This window comes from Chrysochloris asiatica, unplaced genomic scaffold (genome assembly GCF_000296735.1).
Source record: "Chrysochloris asiatica unplaced genomic scaffold, ChrAsi1.0 scaffold00050, whole genome shotgun sequence".
NCBI lineage: Eukaryota > Metazoa > Chordata > Mammalia > Afrosoricida > Chrysochloridae > Chrysochloris > Chrysochloris asiatica.
Window position 1 is genome coordinate 7,402,870 of NW_006408568.1, and position 12,004 is coordinate 7,414,873.

The window sequence follows — 12,004 nt, forward strand, 5'->3', positions numbered from 1 at the left end:
CAACAATGATCACAGAGAGGAATGCACAAGTTAAAGAGAATACAGGTAAAATACTGTTAATTCATGGTACATAGTAAAGGATATGATTTGTTAAATGTAAAACTTATGATTTACGATCTACTCTGTAAATTGTCACTCAATTCATAATGAAAAGTTTAAAAAAAAAAGCTCACAATTTACGATCTACTCTGTAAATTGTCACTCAATTCATAATGAAAAGTTTAAAAAAAAAAAAGCTCATGAGCTACATCTAAGGTGCAACTATCGGTCTTTCCATGTATAGAGGAAAGAATGATAAATACTGAAAATGCTTGGAATCAATTAGTCTAACGGACTAATGGAACACGTGAACATCAGTCTCTACAGCCCTGAGATCCGAAAAACTAGATGGTGCCTGGTTACCACCACCAACTGCTCCGAAAGGGATAAATAACATTAGAGGGTCCTAGATAGAATGAACAAAATTCAAAACTATATTTTAAAAAAAAAGACTGAGCTTACTGGTCAAAGAACTAGAAGAATCCTAGATTATGGCCCTTGGTGACCCAGCAGGTCTACAACTAAACTCACTCTCATGTCCCAATTTTCAGCCAAGCAACAGACAGATATATAAGAGGAAACAATATTATTAAGTTATGTTTACCATGGAATGGTCAACATTCAACATTGAAAGGGCATCATTTACTTAAAAGTTCAGAAAGTTGGGAAGGAGAGTGGACTGGAAATAACCAAAGGGAGGAAGTAGGCTAACTGTTGTTCCTTAGAGGGACCTGCAATCATTGAGATGAAACAAAGTATATGATCTGTTGAATGTAAAACTGATGAGCTGTGCTGTAAACCTTCATGCAATTCACAATAAAAAGTTACAAAAAACAAAGTCACTAGGTGCAGGTGCTGTTAACAAAAGTTGTACATACCAGTGCAAGTAATTGATGGAATAACTCCAGTGATCTTCAATGTGCCAGCAAAAAGAAGAGAAACACATTCCCACATAGAGCCATGGCACCTTCATACCAGAGATGTCCACATTAATATGTGCAAGAACAGACTGCTCCAGGACAGGCATGTTATTCAAGTTCCAACCAGAAAGTGCATATTCCTATAAAAGAACAAAAAATGGTGTAAAAAGAGGACACAAATAGAGGGCAAGTATCCAACAGAAACCTCTCAAGATAATCTTCAAAACAATGCATAATTCTTATAATATTTTCAAAAGTCTACAGAATCTGTGTTCTTTGTTCAATACTACATATACTGTATGTTGTTATGTGCCGTGGAGTCAGTTCTAACTCATAGCGATCCTGTACAGGGTTTCCGAGGCTGTAAATCTTTACCGGAGCAGAAAGCCTCATCTTTCTCCCGCGGAACAGCTGGCAGTTTCGAACTGCTGACCTTGCGGTTCACAGCCCAATTCGTAACCACTACGCTACCAGAGCTCCTTATATACTGTATACAACTAAATATTTACTCCTATCTCTAATCTACAAGCTATTTAGGTATCTCGCTAATTATTTCGGATACCTGAAATTATTTTGGTCACTCTGAAGCATATGAGCAAGGCTTCGCTCCCCAGTTTACCAATAAAATGTTATTGTTGTTGTTGTTATTAAGTGCCGTCAAGTCAGTTTCCACTCACAGTGACCCTGTGTAGGGTTTCTGAGGAGTGGTTGGTGACTGATATTGTGGTTCAAACCAACTCTGCAGTCCAGCATATTAACCCACAGTGCCACACCAGGACTCCACCAGTAAAATAATGAGGCCAATTTTAATAGGTCACTATTATATTGCTATGTACCCTTGGTAGTACAGTGGTTAAAGTGCTCAGCTGCCAACCAAAAGGTTGGTGATTCAAACCCACCAGTCATGCTGTGGGACAAAGATGTAGAAGTCTGTTTCTATAAAGGACACCCTATGGGACAGTTCTGCTCTGTCTATAAGGTTGCTATGAATCACAACTAACATGACGACAACGGGTTTGGTGGTTTATTATACTTCTACTTTATTCCCAATAATGAATCTTCCTAAAATATTTATCATTATATTTATAGACTGGTGCTAGATATTTTGAGGATAAGACATAATCCTGAATATGGCAATAAAGAAAACTGAGATGATGCAGAAAGCTACCAACACCACTCTCCACTACAAACACTTGTAGAAATACTGGATAAACTTTAACAATATAATAATAAATTATTTCATGTTGTTGTTATTGCTGTTGAGTACCATCAAGTCATTTCCAGGTCACAGTAACCCTTTATAGGGTTTCCAAGAAGCCACTGTTGAGTATGAACAGCTAACTCTGTGCTTCAATTGACCTCGTGGTAGAGTGCTGATCCTATAGGGCCACAACAGGACTCCAAATTATTTCACATAAGAACTCAAAAGACAGAAGAATTTCCAGTTTCCAAGAAGCAAAGGAAGAAAGCAAAGCCATAATTTAAAAGTTATTGCCAGAATTTTCACAGATTTCCAACTAGACAGAGACAGCAGAGACTGAGTTTCAAAAACCCATTTGTGAAGTCACTTGAGGTAAAGACTCAAGAGTGTCTATCATCCCACTGAAGAACAGTTTTCAAACAGAAAGAAAAAGAAGCCCAGGGACCCAAAGACCATTTCAGATGATCTGTGAAGTCAAAACTATTTTCACCCCAATCAAAAGTTAGGCAAAGAACCTGAACAGGCATTTCTCCAAAAAAGATAAACAAATCGTCAAAATGAACATAAAAGCAAGTTCAATCTCAGCAGTCATTAGGGAATGCATATCAAAACCAAAATGGGATTATCACTTCACTCTCAACAGAATAGCTATTATCAAAAAAATGAAAAACATCAAGTATTGGTGAAGACATAGAGAAGTTGAAACTTTTATCCATTGCTGACGGGAATGTAAAATGATGTAGCCACTGTGGAAACTGGTGATTCTTCAAAAGGTTAAACATTAAATTATCATATGAAGTAGTAATTTCACTCATAGGTAAGACTTCAAAGTAGGGACTCAAACAGACCCATGTACACTGATGTTCAATGCAGCATTCAAGACTTCAAAGTGGTTTGAAACCAACGCTGAAGGAAAACAAAGATAATGGATACATTTCATGTTCTTGTAAAGTACCACTGAGTCAGTTCTTACTCACAACAACCTTGTATATGGTTTCCAAGGAACGGCTGGTGGGTTTGAACTGCCAACCCTGTGGCTAGCAATCCAGTGTTTACCTTACAGCGCCACTTTAGAACTCCACAGCAACCAGGTATCTTGTATATCAGATTTTTACTCAAACGGGAAACAGACAGCAGTGTCTTTCTCAAGGATGGTAGCTCACCTACACGTACACACATGAAAAGCAGTGTGGTTGGCAACCACCTCTGAGTGGGACACCAATGCCTATTTTCTATCCGGGTAAAAATCTGACACTCAAGAGATATGGTTAATGCGCAACACTTAAACTGCCCTTGTTTCAATCAGTCATGACCTAACAGTTCTGAGCCAGTTTAAAGCCCTGACATTTTCCACAATAGCAAAAAGTGAATATAACCCAAGTATCCATAAACAAATGAACAAATCCATAAAATACAGTATATCCATACAATGTAATATTATTTAGCCATAAAGGGAAATAAAGTTCTGATACATTATAATATAGAAGTCCAAAAGACTTAAGAGGACAAATATTGTATAATTCCTGTTACATGAATTATCTATAGTAGGTGTATGTAAAAAAAAAAAAACAACAAAGTTTACCAATGTTTACCAGAGGCAAGTAGGAGGGAAAACAGAGAGTTATTGCAGTAGGAGTAGTTAGTAAGTGTCTCTAAGGGTGATAAAAACAATTGGAAACAGATAGTGACAACCGTACAACATGGTAAATGTGATCAATGTCACTGAATTGCCCATGTAAAATGGCAAACTTAAGTCCTATTCAGTATTTAATGTAAATGGCCCAAATATACCAATTAAAAACAAGACTGCTAGACTGGATTCAAAAACAAGATTCAACAATATACTATCTCAAGAAATTCACTTTAAATATAATTAAATAGATCAGCTGGAAGTAAAACATTCCAACAAAAATAAGCAAACATGTATCATGCAAACATTCATCAAAAGAAATTAGGAGAGATAGTGCCTAGCTACCATTATTGAACATGCTGATCAAAGATTTTACAGAATTCTGATCAAAAGTAATAAAATGCAGATCAAATTACACATTCCCATAGAATCCATACTTTTTATAGACATAGAGGATGGATAAAAACCCCAAACTATTGTCCTGACATAATCCTTAAACCTTAACCAGAAATATTCTCTCAAGTCTTCTTAAGCTTAGTGTATAAAGAATGTCTGCCTCTAGCACTGTATTCTTCTAACAACTATCTACCTGGGGTCAAACTGACACGAGCAACTTGAAAGACTAGATAGCAAAGTTAGGGGGCAGTGAGTTTATGTCAATGAAGGGAGAAAATTTTGGAAAAGAAAGGTGAAAATGTTTGCACGATATGAAGAATGCAATCAATGTCAATGAGTTGAACATGTAGAAATTTTTAAGTTCTGTGTATATTCTCAACAGCAAAAGAAATTAGGAGGAAGCTACAATGGAGTTCTGGTGTGGAAATGTAGGATAAGCACTGGACTGGTACCTTCGAGGTCAGTGGTTTAAACCCACCAACTGTTCATTGGAAATCCTTTACAGGGAAGCTATGAGTCAGAACTAACTTGACAGCACTTAGCAACAACAAATTTCTATCAGATAAAGTAAACTTGAGAGCAAATAAAATTATCAGAATCAGAAACGCATAGAAATCTTAAATGTGTACATACCCAACAATGGAGCTGCAAAATAACTAAAGGAAAAACTGATGGAATTGAAAGGAGAAATTGACAAACCCACAATTACAGTTGAAGATTTCAATAGCCTTTCAGCAACTGATACAAAAACTAGGCAAAGAAATCAGAAAATATATAGAACAACTCAACAACACCATCAACTAATAGGATCTAATTAACATTTAAAAGAACCCCTAGCCAATAGCAGTATAAGTATTCTTTCCAAGTATCAAAGCAGTATATACTACTAAGATAGACCATATTCTGGGCCATTTGAAAAATCTCAACCAATTTTTGAAAAAACTGAAATCATATACTGTGTCCTCCAATCATAATGGAATCAAATTAGAAATCAATTAATGAAAAAAATAACATGAAAAGCTCTATATTCTTGGGACACATCTCTAAATAATCCATAAGTTACATAAGTCTCAGTGGAAAAAATACACTGAAAACAAAAATATAACGTGTCATATTTATGGGACCCAGCTAAAGAAGTGCTGAAAAGGAACCTTATAGCACAGAATGAAAATATTAAAATAAAAAGGAGAAATCCAACATCAATAATGTTTGCATAGACTCCCACCTCAAGAACCTAGAAAATGAACAAAATAAACCCAAAGCAAGGAGAAGGAAATAAAGAATGGCAAGAACATAAATCAATGTAATTTAAAAGAAAAAACAAAATGCTGAATGAAACAAAGAACTGATTCTTTGAAAAGATGAATAAAATTGACAAACCTCTAAACTAAAGAAGAGAGAAGACATGCATGAAGGGGACTGTAATCATTGTAGTGAAACAAAATACGATCATATGAGTGCAAAACCTATGTTCTCCCATGTAAACTATCACTCAATTCACAATAAAAGCTTTAAAAATTAGCAAATATAATTCAACAACATATAAAAAGAACTAGGGTTTATACAAGGGACACAAGTCTAGCTCAACGTTTGCAAATTAACCAATGAAATCCAACATCTTAAAAGACTAAAGACAAAAAATCACATATCAGTCAATGCAGAAAAAACATTTGACAAAACAACACCCATTCATGTTAAAAACTGTCAAAAAAATAGGAATAGAGGAAAACATTTTCAACTTCATAACACAACACTGTAAATTAACAAAGAAAAACGTGGTGATGATTGAGAAAGGTCAGGAGAGGAACTTCATATAAGGTGAAAATGTTTGTATCATAAAAGGATTGTGAGCTAATAGGTTTTCAAATGGTATCATACGGATAGCAAAGATTTATACATTTGTCAAATAATATGGCTAAGTTTTTTTCTTTTCAATGTCTCCTAGTTTTATTTTAAAATGGGAGCATAAACGTCTACAGACTATAACTAACTGGAAAATCTAAAAGGGGTTCTACAACTTGCCCAGTGAAACAGGCTTCTTGCGGAGACTTTACAGTATACAGGACCTTAGGTGGAATCCTAAGCCTCATCCAGAACCTTCTGAGGTGGGACATTCCCACTAGAAAGGACAAGCAGACCAGCCTGGAACACAAGACACATCTTCAAAGAAAGATCAGCAGGAAAAATCCAAAACAAAATGGCAGCATGATTGGCTACTACAAAAACAAGCAAGTGTTCCCCAGGGAGCCATCATGGCAAGCAATCAAGTGCCTTCAGGGCATACCCCACCCCCTCCAAGACTGAAACTCAAAGGAAACACATAAGCAGGCATGTAAGCCTGCTGGTGACCAAGTTGGTCTACTGGTGATGTAAAAGGGGAAAGACAGCAATGAAGAAATGGGCTGAGTTCAACCACAATCCATAGACTCCTGTTGACCTGGAGATGAGAGAGAGAAGAGAAGGACTGGTTGGTCCAAAATGTGGTGAGACCTGGGGACTCCTAAGCCCATGGACAAGGACATAGCCATGAAGAGGTAGAGCTAAGAGTGAAGCATACAGCTGATATGAAGTGAAGGGAGATGTACAAGAACGCCCAAACTTGCAGATAGTACCCATTTGGCCTAACCTCAATGGCTTGATAATCAGAACTCGACTAGAAGAAGATAAAAAAAAAATTTTGATAAAGGAAATGAGTGTAAATTGCTACAATTTGATGAACTTGACCTATACTTATGGATGTAGTAGCTCAAAATACCAACTGAGAAGGAAGGAGTCTTCACATCATATATCAATCCTATCCCCTCTATATACAGAGAGGGACAGGTAACTTAGACATTGGCTACCTAAAATGAGGGGGTGGTAAAGGCATGAAGTGACTGGCTTACAAGGTTTCAAGAAGGAATTTAGTTTCAAGAGTGTGTGGGGGAAGGTAGAGTCCCCACTGAATAGTTTTAACCTTGTGTAGATGGATCTGGTGTTAAGAGATAAGGAAAAGATTCTTATGACTCAATAGTGAGTAATTGTTATCATGACTAACTGCAACTGTCACAACTGTAAAGGCAGAAAGTTTTGTAACAAAAACAGGGGAGTAGTTAATCTTACAGTCCAGAAAGAGAGGATCCTAGGATCATCAAGGGAGAAGAGCACAAGCGGAATGCTGGATCCTATACAGAGAAGTAGCAAAACCAGAGATGGAGGCAGAGATGAGGCCATGGAGAGAGGGAGCAGCTTAGGACTCTGGAGTCAAGGAAAGACTGGAACAGGATGTTGGTGGTCAGGAGGCAGGCTGCAGAATGTGCCCTTTGGTGGTTTAAATTATTATATATTCCTGAGTGTTTCTAAGTACATCCCCCACCACCAAAACAAAACAAAACTGAGGGAATGGAAGCAAATACTGTTGAATTATGATGCACAGAGAAGATTGTAATCATTGCAATGAAACAATGGTAAAAAGCTGATATTCTCCAATATAAATAAAACACTTAGTAAAAATTTTAAAAAAAAGGTATTTGCAATGAATAATTTTTTTTAAATGGAGGCACAAAAAACATAGTAACAAGAGTAGAAGAGTATGTGAAATGACAGGTGATACTCTGGCAGCATAGTGGTTACGAGTCGAGCTGCCAACCTCAAGGTCAGCAGTTCGAACCTACCAACAAGCCATTCCACGGGAGAAAGATGAGGCGTTCTGCTCCCATAAAGATTCATAGCCTCAGAAACCCTGTACAGGGTCACTATAAGTCGGAATCGACTCTACGGTACTTAACAACAACAGTAACTGAAATGGCAGACAGTTAATAGTTGGATTTAGATGCTAGGTATTAAGGAGCGAAATTGCATTATTGTGTTTACTTTGTATATCTTTGAAGTTTTTTTATAAGTTTAAAGAAAAAATCCTCAAAACAGAAGGTTAAACAGTCAATGACAAAACTGAAGAATTTGTGAACTATAGATTGGAGGATATCATCCATAATAAAAACACAGAGACATGGAAACTATAGAAGTGTAGTTAAGAGTTATAAAGGATACAATGAAGAAATTCAACTTAAGTTTAACTAAAAAACAACAGTACGAAATAAAAGACATGATTCCTAAACAAAAAATAAAAAACCAGGCTTTCAACAGATACTACTTGATAGTAGTTGGTTGGTAGGCCAATTAGTCAATGAATCAGTTAACATGAGTCCTTTATGATTAGAAAAAGGTAGTTTTCTACAAAGGCTAAGTCAACTTGGGGTAAGGAGAAGCATGGATAATATAATCTGCACCTCTTCTTCTGGCAGCATCTTTCTCCGACCATCCTTTACAGGAAATCCACTTCCAAAATCTTTGGAGGAGATATCAGCTCCGTACTCTACAATAACATCTTCTTCAATGCTGCTCACCAGTCTCCAGAATTCCTTTTCAACTAGTTCTGTGGGAACCATCTACACAGGGAAAACAAAGATTGTAAACTATTAACCATAACATAATACACAGGATAAGAGAATAAAACATACAATGAGACAGAAAATCTTCTCATTTCCCAGAGCTGAAAGAGTAGATCATAACTTTTATCAACGAGGACGGAGAAAAGATAAAGACAGCTTGGTTACTGAGAAAAACATGAACTTGAGCTCATCTTTTTCTGCAAGAAGTTACTTCTCAACTAAGAATGACAAAGATGAACTAGAGCACCAAGGAGGAACAAGGAAATACAAAAATCAAGACTGAATTTTAATGGCTTTAGCAAATATTTTTGGGCAGGATTGAAAAAACTTAAAAGGCCTTAGGGAAAGAAGCAAACCTAATATCACAAATAATTAAACAAAAGTAGTAGCTGCTACATACCCCATGTTTTTTCTACAAGGGATTGCTCACAAAGGGCTAATAAACAATTCACGCATCAAAATATATTTCTCAACAGGACAGTGAGCACTGTCAGGCCCCTAACTTTTATATTTAGTATCTTATCATCATGTTCATGCTATCCTGATATCTACAAAATAAAAAAACAACAACAAAAACTTGGGCTCGAATGAATGACATATTCCCGATATGGCTTAAATAATACTCACATGGACTGGCATATTGAAATAATCAGACTTAAAATTATCTGCCATTTCTCCAAAGCTCTGAAGGGTATACTCTCGTACAGCTTGTTCAAATCCAAAGGCTTCTCGAGGTTTGTTACACTCCTGGAAAGAAAAAGAATATGATTAACTCACTGAAACTCAACTGAGCAAAGCATTAAAGTTCTCAAGTAGTATCTTCCTTGATCATTTCCCTAGGTGATGCAAATCCAAATAAGCTACACAGCAAACAAGCTTTAGTTACTTTTAATACATTGTCAGGAAACAATGTTCTAGAACTTCAATTGTGTTTTCACAGTCTTCCAGCAAGAAGCAGTAATTAGACAACTTTACACTTGAGAGCTGGCATTAAGCTCTAGCACCAAAACAAGACCCTGGAAGACTACTGACTTGGAATCAAGTAAGTTCCCATAGATAAATTTCATTATTATTAGCAAGTCAGTGGATTTCAAGGAGAAAATAAATATTCTTTCAGAGGAAACAAAGGTAATGAATAAAAAGATATCCATTGAGTTGTGAGGTTACTTGGCTTGTTCACATTATCAATCATCATGTCCAATGTCCTAACACAAATGCTCAGAGTAGAACTGCTTCTTCATTAAATAACTGAGAATAATAAGCAAATCATAGTGGAAGACCATTAAAGATTTTAAATAGATCTAGACACACCCATTCAACACTATCTTTCACTAACCTATCATAATAGCTCATTAAAATAAGCAAACAAACTAGGCATTTCATAATACATCATTATAATCTTTCAGTCAAAGATTTATTATAATCATGTTGAAATCTGGACAAAATAAGAAATACCATTAAGTTAGCATGAAAACTAGATGCACCAATTATAAGTTCTAAAGCATCTTGGTTTGTTTTTTCCATTAAAATTTTGTACTTTAATGAAGCTTTTCTTTGTTTATTGCTGTTCAGCGATAGGTTCAGCAGAGCAATAAAGAGAAATCTGTAGCAATAAAGAGAATTATCTACCCAATAGTCAGAGACAGGATCTTTAAAAGACAAGCTGGCAACACGTAATAATTACATTTCCATATGTTCTTTAAAAATCCTGGAGATTTTAAACATTGAAGAATGAAGAGCGAGTAGAGTAAGCTTTTGGGAGTGTGTGTACATATGTGTATGCAAGCATTAATTGTTCTTAATTTAAAAAGGATTCAAAAGGTTAGACTTATACCTCAGCAACACATTTCGGACACCTCCAGTCTCCTTTGGGCACATCAGGAAGTGGAGGAATAAGACAAAATGTATGATAGCTATCATCACATCCATCACATAAAAGCAATTTGTCTTCATTGTTTCCCCGGCCACAAAACATACAAACATAGAGATCAACCTGTTAAAAAATAAATAAAAAAGTCTATTTCCTATAATGAGTTATATGTTTTTAACCAGGAGCTCCTTAATTAAAATAAAATAATGTACACTGAAAAGTAAAATCCTGAAGAAAAATTAAAAAACATTTTTCATAAAACTGCCTAAATTTCTTTTCAGAGTTTCTACATTCAAGTTAATAAAAATATTGCCTCTATTCTTAATGTATGAAGGAGCCAAGGCAAACTTAGTTCAAAGCTATGGTTCTTCGCATATGATATTGCAGCCAAAAGAGAAATAACTTAAAATTACCTTGCCACATCCCTCATGCTATAGAACTATCATGCTATCAGACTATCTTGTTCAGGAAGCATATGAAGTCATTAGATTAACAAAAGACAACTAATCTTGGTTATCTGAAAATCAATTTATATGAATAAATTATACCATGCTATCATCCTTCTTAAATACAAATACTAGGAATAAAAAACTGAGCAGTATCTATACTACTACTAAAAGATTTAAATAGATTCATATCCATTTTCTCAGTTTTCCCACAGATACATAATTTAGGGGTACAGTCTATCCATATGGTACAAAGCAAGGTTAACATTAAATTAAAAGTTAACTGCAACTTTAATTTCACCATCCAAGTTTCTAATCAAATGAGCTAATTAAATGGCATACACCAAGAAAAAAAATTCAAAACTAACATTTTAAAAGATCTTTTCCCTCCAGTCACATCCCAAAACACTTACAAAATTAACAGAGAGAGTTCCTTTCCGTTGCCTCATTTGCATGCTAAATGCATCTGACCTGTTGGTAACTTTTCGTCTTCGGGAGACCTCATCTTAAAATAAAAAGTTATATATTAATATTAATATTAACTATGGGCTAGCGTAGTGGTTACGAATCAGGCTGCACACCACAAGGTCAGCAGTTAGAAACTACCAGCTGTTCCTCAGGAGAAAGACGAGGCTTTCTGTTCCCATAAAGATTTACAGCCTCGGAAACCCTGTACAGGGTCCCTATGAGTTGGAATCGACTTCAAGGCACAATTAACAATAACAATTGAAAATTAATTAAAGTATTTTAAATTAATTAAAGTCTCACAACAACACTAGCAGGTAGACATACTACTATCACCATTTTAAGATAAAGAACCTGAGGTATAGAGAAGTTAAGTAACTGGTCCACAATCACAGTCAGTCTGAGGCAGATTTAGGATTAAAATCTAGGAAATCCAGCTCCTGAAAGTTTAATCACAAGTGAGCTCCATACACTCTTCTCCTCATATGGAGTACTTGTGGTGGTGCTGTGAAGTCGGTTCCTACTAGTAGTAACCCTGAGTAGGGTTTTCCAAGGCTGTAAATCTTTACCGAAACAGAAAGCCTCATTTTTGGCCAGCAAAACAGCT

General features: G+C 35.8%; 1 protein-coding gene across 1 annotated transcript in view; it reads right to left on the reverse strand.

The window, feature by feature from the left end:
- The window catches only part of KDM5A (lysine (K)-specific demethylase 5A), a 160,131-nt gene that overhangs the window by 100,970 nt on the left and 47,157 nt on the right, over nt 1–12,004 (reverse strand). Inside the window, exons 7-11 of the mRNA XM_006862704.1 lie at nt 11,346–11,437; nt 10,451–10,609; nt 9,244–9,363; nt 8,455–8,613; nt 918–1,099 (exon numbers count right to left, since the gene is read on the reverse strand). Of these exons, the coding sequence (XP_006862766.1) occupies nt 918–1,099; nt 8,455–8,613; nt 9,244–9,363; nt 10,451–10,609; nt 11,346–11,437 (712 nt within the window). The remainder of the gene's footprint in view (nt 1–917; nt 1,100–8,454; nt 8,614–9,243; nt 9,364–10,450; nt 10,610–11,345; nt 11,438–12,004) is intronic.